The 18,249-nt window shown below is 33.0% G+C and overlaps 1 protein-coding gene across 1 annotated transcript; it reads left to right on the forward strand.

Annotated features, from left to right (window-relative positions):
- Positions 1–6,853: 6,853 nt before the first annotated feature.
- LOC109154698 (EG45-like domain containing protein) lies at positions 6,854–16,237 on the forward strand. The gene is made up of 3 exons (XM_019302434.1): positions 6,854–7,072; positions 7,314–7,614; positions 15,876–16,237. Exons 1-3 carry the CDS (start codon positions 6,955–6,957, stop codon positions 15,880–15,882), a joined length of 426 nt encoding a protein of 141 aa, XP_019157979.1. The 5' UTR covers positions 6,854–6,954; the 3' UTR covers positions 15,883–16,237.
- The last annotated feature ends 2,012 nt before the right edge of the window (positions 16,238–18,249 follow it).

The following is an 18,249-nucleotide window of genomic DNA, read 5'->3' on the forward strand; positions in this document are numbered from 1 at the left end:
GAAGTTAAAATTTCAGGATTTTGTTTTTATATATAGTATAGATTACAATAGGAATTGTATTACACTATTTTATAATATTATAATAGAATTTTAACCCAGAATTATTGTACGAATGAGAAAGTAGAAATCAATATATTTTATTAGGAAGAGAGATTTTTTAGGAATTGGGCGGGAAGTTAAAAGTTCAGGATTTTGTTTTTATATATAGTATAGAAGTATAGATTACAATAGGAATTGTATTACAATATTTTATAATATTATAATAGAATTTTAACCCAGAATTATTCTACGAATAGGAAAAGTAGAAATCAATATATTTTATTAGGAAGAGAGATTTATTAAGAATTGTGCGGGAAGTTAAAAGTTTAGGATTTTATTTTTATATATAGTAAGTTATATTATTATTATTATTATTATTCTTACATAAATAAATTAAAGTAATATAATTATAATCAAATAAATATAATTATATTAGTTTAATTATTTTTAGTTCTTGGTTATTTTATATTAAAAATATATGAGAGAGTGTTGATTATGTTAATCAAGGTTCCTAACATTTCTCAACTAAGTGAGTGGTGGAGAAATCTTCTAATCTAAATTTGCGGAGATCATGCGTGACATGCTAAGGTTATAGATGGTTAAATTGTGGAGATCATGCGTGACATGCTAAGGTTATAGATGGTTAAATTGTGGAGATCATGCATGGGTTATGGGTGGTTAAAACTCCCTAATTTTATGCTATCCAAAACACTATAAATAGGGAGTTATGTCATGAAGAGAAATGAAGTTTTCAAAACGAAAAAAATAGTAATATTATTCTGGAAGGTGCTGAAGTAGAATTATTTTCGGAAGGTGCTGCAAAGAAATTCAAAATAGGGGTGTACTATCTGGATAAGTTAGTTGCGCTCCATTTTATTTTAGTACAAGTTGTGTTAAAATTCAGGTTAGTTATAGTTTGTTTAATAGGAAGAACTAGTTTAAACTGTATTTGTAAATTTTTTTCATAGAGTTGTTTTACGAGGTTAATGTTTAAATAGGTGGTAGACCTAGTTTTGTATTTCATTGATTCTTGTAATTATAAAGATTGAGGATTGATATTGAGTGAAAAAGTTTTTGGGCGTGACCCCGCAGATTAGGAGGTGTTTTCCAACTGCGTTATCAAATTCGACTGTGTATTTATTTTGGTTATCTTGCAGTTATTAATATTTTCTTCCAAAAAGACTGAACCCCAACCCGATAGAGCATTTGGGAGGATGTAACTGCGCACAAGGAACCCCCTCACTTTGAGAGGTCGCTCCCACACTGTCGCTGGTGAGACTCTATCCTTGGCCATTTTTCTAAATTTTCACCTCTAGAGCTGCCCATGCGGGTAATTTATTAATATATAAATTTTATGATTTGATGCAAAACATTACAACCGGATGGTATATATAAATTTATAGTTTAAGTTAATGAAATACACTTTAAAAGATTAATGATTATTCAATAAAAAGATTATGTGTTTGTGTTAGAGTAATGAAAAACTTAAAAATTCAACTATTCATGCAGCGTTAGGTGTGATTTTTTTCTCTTTTAAAAGTCCCCTTTCGAAGACTTTTCCAAAGTCTATTTTTCTAGAAGTGAAGTAGAAAATTTTTTCATTCACCTTAAAAGTTAAATTTATAATATATATATATATATATATATATATATATATATATGGTATTTTGTTAACATTGAGATTCTAGACAATATAAACATGATTAATTTTGATGTATAACATAAACATCCCATCAATGTATGGGTAGAGGTTGTATATGCATTTTTCAGCAATAAAGGGTTTGGGGCAAAGAACATCTAATCTACATCATCTTTGATATAATCCGATCCAAATTAAATTACTTGTTTCATTGGATGGGCATTTATTTATATTATATAGGGTGTGTTTAGTTCATGGGATTAGACAAGAAATAGAATGAAAGTTATACACGCTATTTGATTGACAACTTTTTATAACACAGGTATAAGATTTGTTTACCCGGCCCCTATAATTTTCTATTAATTAAGCTTTAATTTATCACTCCTCATTTCATCGCCTTGTCACTCATCTCTCCTCCATTCATCGACTTCCTTACTACATTGCCTACCCACCACATCGTCACTCTTAAGATCAATTGTCTTGCTTATTTTATTTTTGTATTTTTAAAATCTTTATTCTGATTATGAGATCATACATAACCAAGCATCAATATTAGCAATCATTTCAATTCCACCTTACTACCAAACATGCAAAATATTTCAACCAAAACTCATTCCAATTACCAAGTATTTGATTCTCATTTCAATTCGGATTCCCTTGTTTGAACCAAACAAACCCTAAGTTTTCCAGAGTTCACAAGCAAAAATAAAAATATATATGACGTATATCATCTTCAATTAATATTCAAAGTTGCATTGCTATCCAAATCCAAATAAATTTTAAAGTAGTATACTATATCCATCTATCATCATGACTTTCTCCAAATCTAAAGGTTATATGTATGTTCGATTTCTCTATCAACTTAGTGAAGGTACACTCAGCCTACTCTGGTGAACAAATCGAATAAATGAAAAATTTTGAAGTTACAAGCATTCTGGTGTATTTATTAATAATGAAAATAAGTGACATTTATCACATTTACGTTTTGATCCATGTTTTAAATAAAGGTCTTGTTTAACAATCAGATGTAACATATAGCTGATAGCTAATAGCTAGCAAATTGTATTTAGTTATTTTCATAAGTTTGTAGTATTAATTGATTTATAGAGTCTTCGTCATTATAGTGGCGTGCTCACCATTTGCTAAGGCAATTCACTATTTTTCAATTAAAGGCTCATTTTTAATGGTTTGAAACTAACTTTGGTCAAATTTGTAAAATAATAAATACGGAGTAAATAAATAGTTGATTTGACATTTGATAAATGTGTACTTATTAATTTTTGAGAGGAACGTGTACTTATTATTATTACTAGTTTTTTACGCGCATTGCGCGATTGAGATAATGTATAATGTTTTTTTTTTAATAAGTACTTTAAGGTATATCAATGTAAGATTATATTGGAATTGTTCATGCATAAATAATTGAATGTTAAATTTGTGTATTTAAATAGACAATTTTAAGTTTACAAATGCAAGATAATATAGTCAAGATTGATTATAATTGTCAATAAAATAATTGTATAGGTATGGTTGAAATCAAATACGGGACATAAGGGACAGCAAATAAAAATTAGGGCATAAAATATTAAATATGTACTAATATTCTTCCAAAAGGCTGAACCCCAACCCTAAGGGCCCCCCACACCCCGACCCGACAGAGCAAAACCACAAAGGCTAGACCGGTGCTCACTGCGCACAAGGAACCCCCCTCACTTTGAGAGGTTGCTCCCACACTGCCGCTGGTGAAACTTAATCCCTGGTCATTCTTCCAAAGTTTCACCTCTATGACCAGTTGAGCTGCCCATACGGGTAAATATATACTAATATTGAAGAGCTAACTGTTGATTGTCAAACAAGGACACTTCAATTTGTTGTGTGATTTGAATACTCTTTTTGTCAATAAATCGCCCAAGTAGTTAATATGATTGGCTTAATTATATTTTTTTATTTTTAAAAACACTTATTATTATTATTATTATTATTATTATTATTACTATTATTATTATTATTATTATTATTATTATTATTATACCCTTAGGTCATTTTACATGTTAATCTAAACGGTTAATTTTTTCAAATATCTTTTTACCAACCGTTGATATAATTCGCTGGTCAAATCCGCTAACGCTAACCGCTAACTGCTGATTGCCAAAAAAGACATTGCGAGGTAATTCTCACTTCAATTTGTTGTGTGATTTGAATACTCTCTTTGTCAACAAATCCTTCAAGTAGTTAATATGATTGACTTTATTAATTATAATTTTTTAATTTTTTCATGGTATTAATAAAATACTTGGTAAATAAATATATAGCATTATTTTGTATTTTAACTTTGATAGTTAATTAAAAAATAGTGCACAAAAAAGATAATAGACAATGTAGTGAATATAATCAATTGATGAATTTGAATGTAAAGAATTTGTACATTGGAGAAATATAAAGACAATATAACTAATAAAATTATTTCTCTTAATTAATTTATTGATAATGAATATTTTTTTTTAATAAAGACATTGTAGGGACAATGTAGTTAATATAATCAATTGATAAATTTGAATGTAAAGAATTTTGATATTTGAGAAAAATAAAGATAATATAACTAATGAAATTATTTCTCTTATTTAATTTATTGATAATGAATAATTTTTTTTTGAATAAAGACATTGTAGACACATAATTCTAGAAATGTATATGTATTATTTTTTGTTGTAGCTACTAAATTATTATTTCTACAATTTTAATAAGAGCCAATAATGTTAGGCCCTTAACTGGAACAAAAAAAATGTCGGTCCTATTGTTTCTTAAAATGAATGGTTCATATTATACTATTGTTTCTTAAAATGAATGGTTAATATTATTTTTATTTTAATATTTTTTATTGATTTTCCTTATTTACCCTCTATTATATTATTTTCTTCCCTTAAATAACCTAAATTCCGTTAGCATCAACTTTAGTAACGGAATATTCCGTTAACTATTTATTATTTTAACTTACACATTAATTTCTATAAGAAAAGTCTTAGTTTCGAACGACATCACAATTAGAGTTGGCATAATTGTTAAACATATACTACGAATATGTTTTATTCAAAATATATATAATATAAAATTTAACATAAACTTTGTTCAAATAATTAGTCTGACTAAATATATAACACTCAAAGTTAAGCATCAAAGATTATAAATCAATAACTTTAAAAATCATTTGATTTTTATGCATTTAAAAAAAAACATATTTAGGTTAAGTTTTTTGTTTTTTTGTTTTTTTTTTTTGGTTTAATTAATCTTCTTTTGATTATTTAGATCAGAAAAAAACTTAATATTTCAATTATACTTTTGCATTATTGGTATGCTTTAGGTCGTTATGGTATTAATATTTTTTTGTATGTATTTTATAATGGTACAATTATTGTACATTACTTTACAAATATTATACTATTATTTTTTTATCGGACAAAATTGTTCTTACATCATTGTCAGGCCTGCACGACCTAACTACAAAATTGTTGATCATAAATACAGTTACACCTGGACTCTAAAACGGTAAGATCATTTTCTAACGAATGACAATGCTGACATCCCGCTGGCTCTAATTGAACAAGTTTAGACATCAGAATTTTATCAATGTATGAAATTTCTAAAGAAATTTGTAAGTTAATTTTTACTATATTATTATAACAACAATATCTATTGTAACTATATATTTTGAATTATTTATTATATCCTATATTGACAGGAATTGTAACAATTGTCATTGCCACACTCTCAAAACAATTTGTCTCAACAACGAATGTAAATTAAAAAAAAAAAAGCAATGATTGCGTTATTGTTGATGAAAAGTATGTACGCCACTTTATTATTCTTATTAAACTAAATAAAGTATTAGCTACAACAAAAAATAATACATATGCATTTAATTAATTTAGAATTAGATGTCTATAATGCCTTTATTTAAAAAAAAAAATTATTCATTATAAAAAAATTAAAAATAGATATAATTTCATTAGTTATATTATCTTTATTTTCTACAATTCAAAAATTCATTACCTTCAAATTTATTAATTTATTATATTCACTGCATTGTCCATTGTTTTCTTTTTACATTATCTTGTAATTAAATATCAAAGTTATAATACAAAATACATTATATATATTTATTTACCAAGTATTTTATACAAATATAATAAATATTAATATTTTGTTCAATAATTTTACATGATAACCTACGACACACATCTCACAATGCATAAACATGTATGGGAAAACTACCACTACCAAATGTCGATTAGAAAATTCAATAAATATTATCTTGCATTTATATATTTTGAATTACCGATTTAAATAAACAAATTCAATATTTATTTACATATGCATGAACATCTCCGATATAATATTGCGTTGATAGACTTTGAAATACTTATTTAAAAATAATCATTGGGCATTATCTAATTCGCGCAAAGCGCGTAAAAAAACTAGTAATTTAATAAGAGTAAAATAGAGTACTAATTATGCCAACTTTGATTGGGATGTGGTTCGAACCTGAGACCTTTCTTATTGAAATCGATGAGTAAGTTAATAGTGAACTAACAGAAGTTAACCGAAAAGATAATATTTAACGGAAAAGTTAACGGATAATCATATTCATTAAGGATAAATTAAGAAATCTTAAGGAAAAATTAAATTTGATCAATATGAGCCATTCATTTAATTAAAAAATTTGACCACCATTTTTTCTACTCATTATAAGCCTAACTCTTTTGGACTCTTATTAGTATAGTAGATTATTATTACTATTATTATTAAACCATTCTTCTAAAAGGTTAAAACCTAATTAAACCATTCTTCTAAAAGGTTAAAACCTTAATCCTAAGAGTCCCACACTCGATTCAACAGAGCATTTGGGAGGGTATTATTATTAAACCATATTTTGCCCATAACCAGTTAAGTTCCTTGAATCCTTGGCGTGCATATACCTCCCGCCCTCCTGGCCTATTCCGGCCCTAAATCAACCGACCTATATCCTAGGCGTGAATCCTTACCCCATACTTTAAGTGGGAGCCCCACATTTGGTTTGAACTACGGTGAATTATAACCCTATTTAAATGCTCTTTCGGAATGAGACGTGGAGATTCAACCTTTTTGAGGAAGAAAAAAAATAAAAATCGGGAGTATTCCACAATCCACAATCATAAATAGCGTACACTGCACGTTCTTATTGCTAATTGAACAAAGCTTCAGAACATTAAATTTCGCTGCCTTAGCTTACTGAAAAGAAAATGTATACAGGTAGCAGAACCCTCTGTTTCTTTATAATTTTATTCTTCCACTCTTTTTATTTTCGTGCTTGTCAGGCAGATGTGGGAACTGCAGCTCACTATAGCCCTCCCTACTCGCGTAAGTAATCATTCTTCAATAATTCCCCTATTATTATTGCTGTTGTTGTGGTCGTGCTCATCGTTGTAACCACGCACGCAAACTTAAATATTTAGAGCAGTTTGAATGAACATGACAAATGATTGAAGATTGAAATTTTAGAAGAATCAATAATCTGTCAAAATAAAAAACTCATTCAAACTAAGTTGAATCAGGGATGAGGATGATGAGATCGAAATTTTATATATATATATATATGCAGCAACGACGTGTTTCGGGAGCGATCCGACACAGTTTCCGTCGAGCAATTTGTTCGCGGCGGCGGGAGATGGGATATGGGACAATGGAGCTTCGTGTGGAAGGCAATACTTGGTGGGGTGTATAAGTTCCATAACGCCCGGAGCTTGCGTCAAGAACCAAACTATACAGATCAAGATCGTTGACTACGCGCCGGGTGTGGTGTCCACGCCGTCTTCGTCCGGCACCACCATTGTTTTGTCCGATGAGGCCTTCGGACTTATTGCGGATGCTCTCGCTGATTCTATCAACATTGAGTTTCAACAGTATGTATCGCTCACCTTTTTTGAATGCTTTTTTTTTTTTTTTTTTTTTTTTTTAATAATAAAATGTTGGCGTAAAAAAGAATATAGCTTGACTCGGTGCCGAGTGTTGGTGATAATGAACCAAAAATCAATTAAATATTCTAAAAATAATATTTATATATACACACAAAAATATATAAAATATTATTTGATATATATACGAAATATATATATATACACACAAATATATATAAATCGGACACAAATTAAAGGTTATATATACATATATATCTACTGAAAAGATATACAAATATATATCAACCAAAAATTGGAATTTATAACCCCCTGATTATAATTCCAATCCAACGACTAAAACAAATATAGAGAGAGGATTTTTGCTTAGAAGCATAATCCAAACCGAAAGAAGAAAAAGATGGCTCGTGTTTGGGTATAGCGTTTTTAGCACTAGTCAAGCAAGACACTCAGTTTTCCTTAAAACCTTATTTGCCACCTCCCAAAAGTGCTAGAAGCGTTGTGGCCTAGGTTTCCCAGGATAAAACGTGCTACGGTTCGACGTTTGAACCCAGCAAACTAGAGCAAAGCCTTGAACACAGTTAGGCAAAGAAAGGAGTAGGAGTAGATTATTTTGGAGCTAAAACCGTGCAAGTGTGTATGTATTCTTATTGTTCTTGTCTGAAAATCCTGGGGCACACAAGCTTAGGCTCAAAGCAAGTAGGGGTGAGCAAATTGTCGGTTAACCGCCCGATAACCGCTAACCGATAACTGAACTGCTCGAAAAATCGGTTATCGGTCGGTTACGGTTATTAATTTAAATTTTTTTTTTTTTCGGTTTTTCGATTATTTCTCGGTTTAGGGGGTCGGTTATCGGTCGGTGACCGATAACCGACATAGTATTATATATATATATATATATATATATATATATATATATATATATATATATATATAATATTATATTTATATAATTATATCTACTTATACTATTTGTCTATTTCAATTTACATATTTATAGCCCAATGGCCCATAGCCCAGTTGCTCTAGTAGCCCATGCCCCATAAGCCTAACTTGCCTAACCCTAAATCCTTATCAGTTATCATTTATCACCTATTCACCTTCACTCATTTCAGACATTCAGATTCAATTTCAATCCTCTCCGACCTCTCCGCCTCTCGTACTCGTCTTCTCCAGAATCTCTCACTTCCTAGTCTCGTCTTCTCCAAAATCTCTCACTTCCTAGTCTCTACAAACCACGACCACGACTTCTACTCTTCCACAAGTTTCACAGACTAAAGACCACAGGTCTACACTATTCCACTCTTCCACTATTCCACAGACCACACGATTCGCTTGTTTGGTCTGTTCCACGAGGACCACGACTTCCATTGTTCCAGTTTACACGGCTACGCTACGGCTACGCCTCACGAAGTCACGAGTCAGGGACGCCAACTGCCTCACCGCCCTCACGAGTCCACTGCTGTAAACAAAATAGTATGTAACTGCAGTGTGCTTATTGAATTTAGACTTACCGACCGACCGTTTGCTAACCCCTAAAAAATCCTGGGGCACACGAGCTTAGGCTCAAAGCAAGCCTTTTCGATCTCAATTTGGGATTTGATTTGCACCACCCCCTGCGCGCGAGAGAGAGCCTCTATGCTATACATTCAGTAAGTCACTAAAAGACTCTTGAATAAATAGTGGGGCAAATCCTCTTCCCAAACCAATGTGGGACAAAAGCTCAATTTTTTCCTCCATTTTCCAACTCAATGGGTCTACTTTGAGGATCGATATCTCATTCACCCATTATCCATTTTGAGCGTACAATATATCAATCTCTTCGTCTCACTACGAAGAATCCGAATCCACTTTGACCCGACCCAAAGTGGACCTCACTGATAATTGTACCACAAAATAGCCACTTAAAGTGCTATTTTAATGCTATTTTTCCAACAATCCTCACATGAATGAAAAATTGATTTTTAGGGTATTTTGAAATCGGAAAAAACTGTGTTCAACATTCGATCCCTGCATAGGATATGTAGGGATCACTATACCCTTTGAACCTTCCCTTGTGAAGACATGTTTACTCTACTGGTTGTACGGTAGAACGCGATGTCTTTGAACCGACTGCCGTTTGTGTAGACGATGACATATCTCACACAGGAACCTCCCAACCATGCTCTGTTCTCATGAGTGTGCTCGTTTTGGTTGTGGGTCGCCGTTCCTGGTTCTGCAAGAGTTTCTAAAGAATTGTGCCCATAAATTCTCCTTTGAAGCGACCCTCACTTCTCTCTTACATAGGTGATTCTTTCTCGAGTATCCCGTATACTCACACATGTCAACCGACATTCGAATCATTAAAGCATCAACGTGCTAGCCTCGTGCGGGAGTCACTGTTTCTAACGAGGAGTGGTAGGGAGTCCGAGACCCCCACAGTGACACGCTCCGTTCCATAATTTAGTTGTCCCATTGAACCTAGGTGCCAGCTAGGTTTGGTATCCACTATAGAACTTTTAGTCCAAGGGCTTTAGACCCATTCCTCGTTCCAACTTCTCCACAGCCATTTGCTTACCCTCGGGTTAGCGAGTTAGCGGCCGCTACGTTATCTTTTGACATCACATAGTCAATAGAGATTACCCCTGTTGTGAGAAATTGTTTAATGGTATTATGTCTATGACTTATAAGTCTAGACTTACCATTCCACATCTAACTCTGTACCTAACAAATTTTGGCTTGACTATCGCAACGCACACAAAATTAGAAGTACGAGTTTACCTCTAGGAACATTCCCGAAAAATGGCATAGCCATTCGGCCTACTCGTTCGTGAAACGAGTCTAAGGCTCTCAGCTTAGATCCCGTCATGGATTTTAGTTATCACAAATCGTTTTGAGAATTTCCATAAAACCAATTGCACTGGACTACGTAAACACGTAGCCTTTTATGGACTTAGCGTCCTTTGATATCCCGTTAAGTGCTATACTTTCCAAATACAGCTAGATATCACACGTAGTACAGTCCAAAGTCACGAGCATATCTTAAGTATCTCATAACTCTCACTATTGCCTTCTAGTGCGTAACACTAGGGTTACTCGTATGTCTACCAAGTTTGTTAACCGCAAAGGCAATATCCGGCCTAGTACAACCCATTTGATACAATTAAACCACCAATAATATGAATGTATTCTCCATGAGAAGTACAATCTTCGTGATTATTGGCTAGTTGTACGTTAGTATCTAACGGTATCCAAGCCACTTGATTATCATCCTTTACAAGGATTCAATCAACACAATGAGATTGGCTTACCACGAGACCATACGGTCTTCTCACGATTCTAATCCCGAGGATTAAATCTACCAAACTCATGCCCTTCATGTCAAATATCAAATTTAACATGTTCCTGGTAGAATTGATCATTACTACCCACGATGAGTTCATCGTGTATAAACAAATAGTGATATCACCGTCTATCGTATACATTATGTAGACCCACTTGTCACTTTTATTTATACTAAACTCGTTAGTCATCATTTTATGATAAAATCTTCATGCCAAATACTAGGGCAATTGTTTCGAACCATACAATGATCTCACCAATTATGCACTTTCTTTCTATAGTGCGGAACCTCAAAATCCCTAGGTTGTTCCATGTCTATTAAGAAAGCGGTTTTACACATCTATTTGATGAACTTCCAAGTCTCGTTAAACGGCTTTGGCAAGTATCATTATAATAGATCTCATTCTCATCACAAGAGAATATATATATTGAAGTAATCGTGGCACTCGCGTCACATGTAATCTACAATTACAGGCCCGACCATTTTTACTTCAATATAACCAACCGGTTTTATCTTCCGACACGTGATCTGTTAGGATCCAAAGGTTTTACAACCCGGAGGAAGAACGACCAGTTCCAAATATAATTCTGTAAGACAAAATCTACTTCACTTTTAGTAGCCTCTTTCGTGTTGGTCAATCCGTAGAACACTTCTACATACGTTCGAGGCTCCTTTTTCTAACAACCATGTCAGAAAAATCGATTCATTTTCTAGTAAATAAGTTAGACTGTGCACATCACATTCTAACATGTACGTCAGAAAATCTGGACCAAAGGATTTTTCAATCCTAGCTCTCTTGCTACGTTTAACTTTGAGCTCGGGTTCTCTTTCATACCCTTCAACCATAGCTATGGCGAAAGTTCATTTCAACGTGCTAGGTCCTATACTGAACCTTCACAGAAATACATCTTCTAAAGAGTGATTGATTTCTTGATTCAATTCATCGTGTTCTTATGTACATTCAAACTATAGGACTCATGTACTAAGAACTAATACACACCTTTGGCAAGACAACCCCACATTTGAGGCATTACTAGGAAAACTTCCTACGTACCCACAATTCGTAAAAATTTCATGCGGGTAACCTTATTTAAAAGGTACTTACTTGTCCAAAGTATTGTCTCACCCCACATACCTTCAGGTAGACCTGAACTTATCAACGTCTTGATATTTATGTTCAGCAACAACGTTTGGTTGAGGTGCCTACCGTACCGTACGCTCGAGTACGATACCAACGCTTGCGCATAAATCACCAATAGGTGTTTAATATTCACTACATCGATCGTTCGTAACCACATTAATCCACAATTAATTTGATTTTCTCTTTTATTCTTATAAAGAATAAACCTGTGCTACACGTTAGCACATCTCGTAGGTGCGTACAGATCAACACTTACGAATCCATTCGGAATTTGACCGAAACCAAAACCACGAACCAATACTTCCGAAATTGAAGCACGAATCAGTGCTTAGGAATGAAGCATGAATCATGCTATACCAAGCACGAATCATTGCTGCCAAACTAACGGACCGATTCCAAAGCAATATTCTATTGCTTTAAATTTTAAACCCATAGCAACTTTTCATTGCTTAATTTATAATTTCAATGCTTATTAGCTGATTAAAAAAATTAGCCAAGCATCCTTTCGTTAGTGCTATCAAGCACTATCATTTCGTGCCATTAAACACTAGTATTAGTGCTTTTAAATAGCAATTAACTAGTGCTAAGTTAATTAGCAATACAGTGCTAATTTTATCTTGCACTCTCCGTTAGTGCTACGAAAGCACTATCCAACAAATCATTTTTTATCTCAAATAAATTTCATACTATTGTAATTTGGAATTTTTGATCAAGTTAATTTTAACACAATTAACAAGAACAAATCAACCAACTTTCCCGACTAGTTGAACCAAGATTATATAATCATATTCAGAATATTATTTAAAATATTCAACAATTGAGTTGTGACGCTCACGATTATATAGCTATCCCAATTTTTCGACAAATTGATTCTACTTTGAAATCTATATCGTTCAACATGAACTAGAACCGAGGTCCTTACGAGATTTCAAACCTGTAACACGCTTGTTACATTTCGTTCCGGCTGTTAAGCCATTTTAGCATTTTCCACATAATCTACTTGATGCACTAGGCATTCATATTGAATCATTTCATACATTTAACATTATTTCATAAAATAAATCGTACGTACTATGATTCAATAACTCAATGGAACAATTATATTTTTATTCAAATAAAAATATTACAAGGATACTACAATATTTATTCCACAAATAAATAAATAGGAAAATACATTGGAAACTAATTTCCATTATTCCTATCTCGTAGTAATCCTTCAAACCCGTGTGCCTTGTTCCATTTTTCAACCGTCCACTCCACGAAGGGTGGTCCATAGTGCACATCGGGGGTACCTGTTAAAGAAACCTCGGTTGTGACCTCACTCGTCCAACCATCCACATTCTTTAACCCAAGCGAAGTTATCCGCCACCTTCTCACCAGGATGACGGTTCGCTTCATAGTGGCTGCTCACTTCTTCCTCATAATTATCTTCAGGTCTAAACTTTCGTTTGCCTTTCCTTTGATTATCGTTAAAGACATTGGTCACACTACAATAGTTCTCAGACCATGTTGTGATTACACCATCACAGGATCCTTCGTGGCTTTTAGCCAATCCACTAGGCAACACAATAGGTACCAAATGTGTGCCACCAGCCACAGGTCTACTGGTTAGTGAACCGAAGTTCTTCGGAGCACCATCGTATGTTTTTGCAACTCCTATAGAAAAATCATTTCCAACGTTGCTGCCGTCAACCGGCATCACGGAATGTGCAACATTGTTGCCGTTCCGACCATTTGAATGTGCACCACAAGCAACATTCACGGCTCCAATACTCTTGGAATCCATTGACTTGTTCATTACCAAAATAAATAAGGTTTTAAGATTGTTGGTGATAATGAACCAAAAGTCGATTTAATATCCCAAAAATAATATTTATATATACACACAAAAATATATAAAATATTATTGAATATATATATATATATATATATATATATATATATATATATATATATATATATATATATATATATATATATATATATACACACACACACACACACACACACACAAATATATATAAAACAGACCCAAATGTTATACATACATATATATCAACGAAAAAGATATATAAATATATATCAACCAAAAATTGGAATTTATAACCCTCTGATTATAATTCCAATCCAACGACTAAAACAAATATAGAGAGAGGATTTTTGCTTAGAAGCATAATTCAAACCGAAAGAAGAAAAAGATGGCTCGTGTTTGGGTATAGGGTTTTTAGCACGAGTCAAGCGAGACACTCAGTTTTCCTTAAAACCTTATTTGCCACCTCCCAAAAGTGCTAGGAGCGTTGTGGCCTAGGTTTCCCAAGATAAAACGTGCTACGGTTCGACGTTTGAGCACCCAAACGAACGAACCCGGCGAACTAGAGCAAAGCCTTGAACACAGTTAGGCAAAGAAAGGAGTAGGAGCAGAGTATTTTGTAGCTAAAACTGTGCAAGTGTGTATGCTTATTGTTTTTGTTGTGCTTGTCTGAAAATCTGCTGCCCTACTTCCTTCTTATATAGGGATGATGGAGTGATATCATCATTAAGGCATTCAATATTGGTATAAAGCCAATCTTTGTAACCTCTGAAACAACAGCCCACTACTTGGAGATTAAATTCAGAATTCAAAATTGGAGTTAATATACAATTAATTCCGTAACGGATGAATTTAATCTCACAAGTGTTGTCCCTGACTTTGGAAAAATGATACCGAAAGTTGGCATAACTTATGTTTGCAAGGCCAGCCAATTTTCGGACAACATTCGTGCCCGCAAGTGCCGGCGCACACGAGCTTGGACTTGAACCAAGCCTTTTCGATCTCAGTTTGGGATTTGATTTGCACCACCCCCCTGCGCGCGAGAGAGAGCCTCTATGCTATACATTCAGTAAGTCACTAAAAGACTCTTGAATAAATAGTGGGGCAAATCCTCTTCCCAAACCAATGTGGGACAAAAGCTCAATTTTTCCCTCCATTTTCCAACTCAATGGGTCTACTTTGAGGATCGATATCTCATTCACCCATTATCCGTTTTGAGCGTACAATACATCAATCTCTTCGTCTCACTACGAAGAATCCGAATCCACTTTGACCCGACCCAAAGTGGACCTCACTGATAATTGTACCACAAAATAGCCACTTAAAGTGCCATTTTAATGCTATTTTTCCAACACCGAGTTCTTATAATCAAAAAAAAAAAAACAAAAAAAGAATATATATAGGGGTGTTTGGTAAATAACTCTTAAATGATTGAATTAGTGGGTTTGATTAGTTGATAACATTAGTTGATTGTAAAAAGATGTTTAGTAAATTAACTAATAGCTTATTACAAGCAAAATTATTTTCTCAAAAAGCTGATCGAAAAAGTCACTTAGAGTAGTTTTTTTTTTTGAAATTTATGGTTTTAGAGAAATAAGTTGTTATAAAAAAACTAATTAATCAAACATTTATATTTACTATTTATCCAAGTCAAACAACTAATAGTGATCAAATAAACTAAAATTGACTCTAATTATGTTACCAAACAGAATCATAATGTTTGTTTACAACTCATAGACTTATAGACTATATCTCTAAATTACCTTATGTAAAGATTAAATAATTGTACATTCATCACACATTGACGTATAAGTGTATAACTCACTTTGCAAAATAATAATAACAATAATGACAACAACAACAACAACAATATGTATATGAATTGGTGTTTTTTTTTTTGTTTTTTTTTTTTTTTTTTTGTTATCATTTGGTAATATGATAGCTTATATTAATTATGTTTACAATATTTAATGCAGGGTATAAACAACAAAAATATTTTGGTTTGTTGGTAGGGGTGAAGTCAGAAATTTCATTTAGTGGGGGCGATTCGCCATGTTAGCGAACAGAGCTTTCGGTAAGTGTTCGTTTATGTTCGTTTATTAAGGTAAACGAACATTAACAAATAAAATTTAGAGCTCGATTTATAAACGAACAGAATCTGAACAGTTGTAAGCTCGTTTGCTAAGAGATCGTGAACAAGCTCGTTTGTGTTCGTTTAATAATGTTCACGAACAAGCTCGTTTAGTGTTCGTATAATAATGTTCGTGAACAAGCTCGTTTGTGTTCGTTTAATATTTGTTTGTATTCACTTTGTAGTTGTGTTACTTGTTTGGTTATTTTTTATGAACATATATTATTTCTTATTCACGAACGAATTGTGATCATAAACATGTTAATATGTTTGGTTACTAAGTATTCACGAACGTGAACAAACATGTTCGTGAACGTGTTCGTTAATGTTAACAAACATGTTCGTGAACGTGTTTGTTAATGTTAACGAACACGTTCATGAACGTGTTTGTTAATGTTAACGAACACGTTCATGAACGTGTTTGCGAACGTTAACAAACACTAACGAACGTTTAACAAATGAAAACGAACATGATTTTCAAAAACCTTAACAAACGAAAACAAACACAAACACTCCAAAAACCTTAACAAACGAACACGAACAGCCTCCGTTCGTTTATGTTCGGTTCGTTAATAGCCATATAGGCGAAAGATTAAAATAAATGTGATATTTTGGAAAAAACAAAAAATCAAATAGAGAGAAATTTGACAACACATACATACTTAACCATATAAGCATTTCATCTTTGAGTAATATATATCTATATTATTTACTTATATCTAAACATTCCAATATATATATATATATATATATATATATATATATATATATATATATATATATATATATATATATATGTGTATATATATATATATGTGTATATATATATACATATATATATATATATATATATATATATATATATATATGTATATATATATACACATATATATATATATATACATATATATATATATATATATATATATATATATATATATATATATATATATATATATATATATATATATATATATATATAGTGAAAGGTTCACGTGCGGTTGAATGCTTCTCGTGCGGTTGATTAATGTGCGTGAGATGTGTACCCAATGTGCATGAGTGTTGTGCTTAATGTGCCTGAGATTTGTACTTATTAATGCGCGTGAATGTGTAAAATGCAGCAGAAATATGGATGTCAGCTTCTCCCCCATCCCTAGTAGCCATTGCCCCCTCCCTGATGATCGATGATGATGCGGAGGCGGGCTATGGTGGTTAAGAATTATGGGAATGATACAACAGAAATCCACACATAGCTGGTGTGCAAATTTTGCTATGCGTGCGTCATCTATATAAACATTCAACTGCACTGAAGGTAGCTGATAATCCAGACTCCAGGGCCAAATTGAAGGAAGAAGTAACAAGAAGCTTGGGCGTTAATGTGCGTGAGTTTTCTGTTCTGCTTCCTTCTGAGCTCGTAATTCTGAACTACTCACGCACATTAAACACAAATCTCACGCATATTAAGCACAATACTCAGGCACATTAAGTACAAAACTCACGCATATTAACATTACGCACATTATATACAAATCTCAGGCACATTAAGAACAACACTCACGCACATTAAGTATAAACCTCACGCACATTAATCCACCGCACAACCGCATGGGAAGCCACAAATGCACCTGATCCCTTCCCTATATATATATATATATATATATATATATATATATATATATATATATATATATATATATATATATATGTATATATGTATATATATTTGAAAGCAATCAACGAAGCAATATTATTACTGCAGGTACATCATAATAAAGTCTAGCGGGACAGATTCCCAAACAAAAGTATTTGCCTGTGACGAGGCGTACGAAGCTAAAGAGTGAGCAACAATATTTAAACGTCTAGAAATTGAAAGTATAATGCAATAAGTAAAGGAAGCCATAGTAGCTTTGCGGTAATCAATCACAACACCAACATAGGCTCTGGGAGAAGCAGACATGATTCGCAAATAACTCTGTAGGACCGAGCAATCCGCAAAAATAGTAACACTTGTGACCTCTCTCCCCTTAAGCCAGGACAAAATTTCTTTGCAAGCTAATGCCTCAGCTATAAACGCGTTCTCGCAATATTGAAGCTTCCCACACACCGCCGCCACAAAGCCACCATCTTCTGTTAATAGGGTTGCCCCGTACGCCGCTGCACCCGTCTCTGGGCAGTAGGCTGCATTGAAACAGCACTGAAGCCCACCTGTTGTCTGCACG

This window comes from Ipomoea nil, unplaced genomic scaffold (assembly GCF_001879475.1).
Source record: "Ipomoea nil cultivar Tokyo-kokei standard unplaced genomic scaffold, Asagao_1.1 scaffold0276, whole genome shotgun sequence".
In the NCBI taxonomy this organism is placed as follows: Eukaryota; Viridiplantae; Streptophyta; class Magnoliopsida; order Solanales; family Convolvulaceae; genus Ipomoea; species Ipomoea nil.

Excerpts from the sequence above, each read along its gene's own strand:
- LOC109154698 (XM_019302434.1), top strand. The coding sequence starts at position 6,955 with ATGTATACAGGTAGCAGAACCCTCTGTTTCTTTATAATTTTATTCTTC. Across the intron at positions 7,073-7,313 it reads CTATAGCCCTCCCTACTCGC|CAACGACGTGTTTCGGGAGC; the intron begins GTAAGTAATCAT and ends ATATATATGCAG.